Source organism: Vicia villosa, linkage group LG6 (assembly GCF_029867415.1).
Source record: "Vicia villosa cultivar HV-30 ecotype Madison, WI linkage group LG6, Vvil1.0, whole genome shotgun sequence".
Classification (NCBI taxonomy): domain Eukaryota; kingdom Viridiplantae; phylum Streptophyta; class Magnoliopsida; order Fabales; family Fabaceae; genus Vicia; species Vicia villosa.
This window is the reverse complement of record NC_081185.1, coordinates 73,908,535-73,911,427: the sequence shown is the minus strand read 5'-3', so window position 1 is coordinate 73,911,427 and position 2,893 is coordinate 73,908,535. Positions and strand designations below refer to the sequence as shown.

Genomic DNA, 2,893 nt, shown 5'->3' with positions numbered 1-2,893 from the left:
TATGTGTGACAAATCTATAACTTCTAATGACTCTTCATTTTCTAATACATTGATATTTTTCATGTAAAATTATATAATTATATAATATATAAAATATATAAATTAAAATATATCGTCGGAGTCGGGGAATCCACGGGGATGGAGGATACTTTTCCAATCCCCGCCCCAAAGTGTTATCGAGGGACTTTTCCCTCCATCCCCATCCCCACGGGGAAAAAAATCCCCAACTTTGAATCTCCGCACAGATATTCCCCACAGGGATCCCCATTAACAGATGCAATTGACATCCCTAGTTCCATATTGGAACAGACCTGATCAGAACATGGACATCAGTGTCGTTCCCTTCCCTTTAAAGCGTTTATTAGATAATCCATCAATCTCCATTGCTAATCCTGAACACTGATTGGAACGTTTGGATTGCCGTGAGATGGTTGGTTCTTGCAATGGATTGATATGCTTGCTTAGTTTGTCTGACAAGTATGAAAGGACATTCCGTTTTTGGAACCCTGCAACCAAAAAGATATCTGAAAAATTAGGGCTCTTTTGCAATGATTCATCTGATTTTTTCAGGTTTGCATTTGGTTATGATAATTTAACCGACACTTATAAGGTTGTGGCATTCTCTGCCAATCAGGTTAAAGTTTTCGGTTTAGGTGATAGTGTTTGGAGAAATATTGAAAGTTTTCCGTTTGTTCCTTTTGACGTTGAGTCTACGCAACCCCACTGCCATCCGTTTGTGAATGAAGGTGTTTATGTGAGTGGTACTATTAACTGGTTGGCTATTCGAAATGTGATTGATTATAAATGGAAAGATATTAACATTGAGCAATTTGTAATTGTTTCACTTGATCTGGGTACTGAGACATACCGGCAGTTGCTACCACCTCGGGGATTTGATGAAGTGCCTTCGGTTGAGCCGGCTGTTACTGTGTTGATGGATTGTTTATGTTTTTCACATCATTTTAAGGGAACGCATTTTGTTTTGTGGAAGATGATGGAATTTGGAGTACAAGAGTCTTGGATTCAATTCCTTAAAATTAGTTATGTGGATCTTCGGATTTATCATGGAGTTAGTGAGTCATTTGAATATCATTCTCAACTGTTCTTGTTTCCGTTGGGTCTTTCGGAGAGTAATGACACATTAGTACTCGCAAGCAATCAAGAAAGCTTTGCATGTGAAGAAGAAAAAGCGATTCTTTATAATTGGAGAGACAATAGAGTAGAGCGGACTAGATTTACTGATGAAATATTGTGGTTTTTTACGAAGGGTTATGTTGAAAGTTTGGTTTCGCCATGTTGAAAGTAAGTACTTATTCACTTATTTTAATTGGTGCATGTTTTTTTTTAAACTCCTAGCCATCTTGTAACAATAGATGGTGTGGTAATCTATCTTGTCAATTGTGAGCTTGAGCTGAATATCATAATAGTTGTGGTAGAGCGACTTTTTTGGTCTGCGAGCCGCTGTCAACAATAGTGGTTGTTGAGGCCGCTAGTTGTAGCCCCAAAATGCTATCTGGGTTTCAGGAAAAATTGCTCAAATCCTTTTTTAAAACCATTATCATTTTTAAGGGTGATGATCTCTTTAATTTTATGTATTTTTCTATTTTTGAGTATTTTGTTTACATTTTGATATTGTTTTGCACTAATGGTTATCTTTCTATCTTATATAACACCGTTGCATTTTAATGGATGCTAAGCAACGTTATATGGGATTACTTTGTCTTTTTATGATGGAAGTGTATAAAAACCATATTATCCATTGAAGGATTTTAAAATCTATGGATTGAAAGAGTATGTTTTATTTTATATTATTAGAATTAGGACTAAATGATGATCCTTTCATTTCCAAAAGAATATTCAATATCTGTGGAATGCCCTTTATTTGGTTGTTGTTCAGAGCATTTTTATAAATTGTGTGATTTTATTACCATGTTTAGAAAAAGGTTATCTCTGTTGCTTTGATGAATCAATATTGAAGCTCATCTGGGTGTTATTCTGTTCACAAAGGAATATAACTGCACTTTTGAGAAATATGCATTCATCATTATTTTTGTTTCTCTAATATGGGTGTGTTCTTAATCATAGGACCACAACCTCAAATTCAAGCACATCTGGGTGTTATTGATAGCCGATCGCGTGGCAGGAAGAAAGGCGAAAAAGGTTTATTAGAGCTCCATTTTGATTTTTGCTCTTGTTATCCATCATTTTCACACAATTGAACTCCATTTTATCCATTAGTGAAGCTTATGTACAAGATCCTCAGAGACTAACTTTGATTTCTGCACATTCCTTCATTTGATCATTGTGCTGCTGATGGTATTATGTGCTCTGCATTCCAAGCTTGGAGTGTTACTGTAAGCATTTTCATGAATGCAGGTGTAGTATATACGTATTATGTGCTTTTGTCAATGTAGATGTTTGCAACCAGGGAGAAGCTTGCTTCGTAGGCTATTATGTCACGCTCACTTTATTCTGTTAGGCTGTATGCATGAGTATTTGTATTATTCAGCTCCGGGTCACTATAATTTTTTCGATTTGAAATCAGTTTCCAAAAGATGCTTTTCAATCAGTGAGTTTTTGCTTATTTGAGTTTTTCTGTGATGTAATATTTGTTCAATTATTTGCTTTTCACCATCAGAAACTGCCATATTTTCCACATAATGGTCAATCAACAATGCTACTTGCGCCATCATGCCTGCTCTTTCTAGTTAATTAGCTTTGTTTGCAGTTATGAACAATTTTATGTTGGTTCTGTTTCTGTCTATGTTACTTATTTTCTGTTTCTCCCTAATTTGAATTCTTGATTATTAAGATTTGAATTATTTTCTGAATTTTTTTGATATTTATTAATCAATCAATTTCAGAATAGTACAGTTACGTATTTATAAATTTG

At 34.9% G+C, this 2,893-nt stretch overlaps 1 protein-coding gene across 1 annotated transcript; it reads left to right on the top strand.

Annotated features, from left to right (window-relative positions):
• The first annotated feature begins 363 nt into the window (after positions 1-363).
• On the top strand, positions 364-2,681 carry LOC131611655 (F-box/kelch-repeat protein At3g23880-like). The gene is made up of 2 exons (XM_058883582.1): positions 364-1,302; positions 2,086-2,681. The coding sequence occupies exon 1, from the start codon at positions 428-430 to the stop codon at positions 1,298-1,300; it is 873 nt and encodes a 290-aa protein (XP_058739565.1). The 5' UTR covers positions 364-427; the 3' UTR covers positions 1,301-1,302; positions 2,086-2,681.
• Positions 2,682-2,893: the final 212 nt, after the last annotated feature.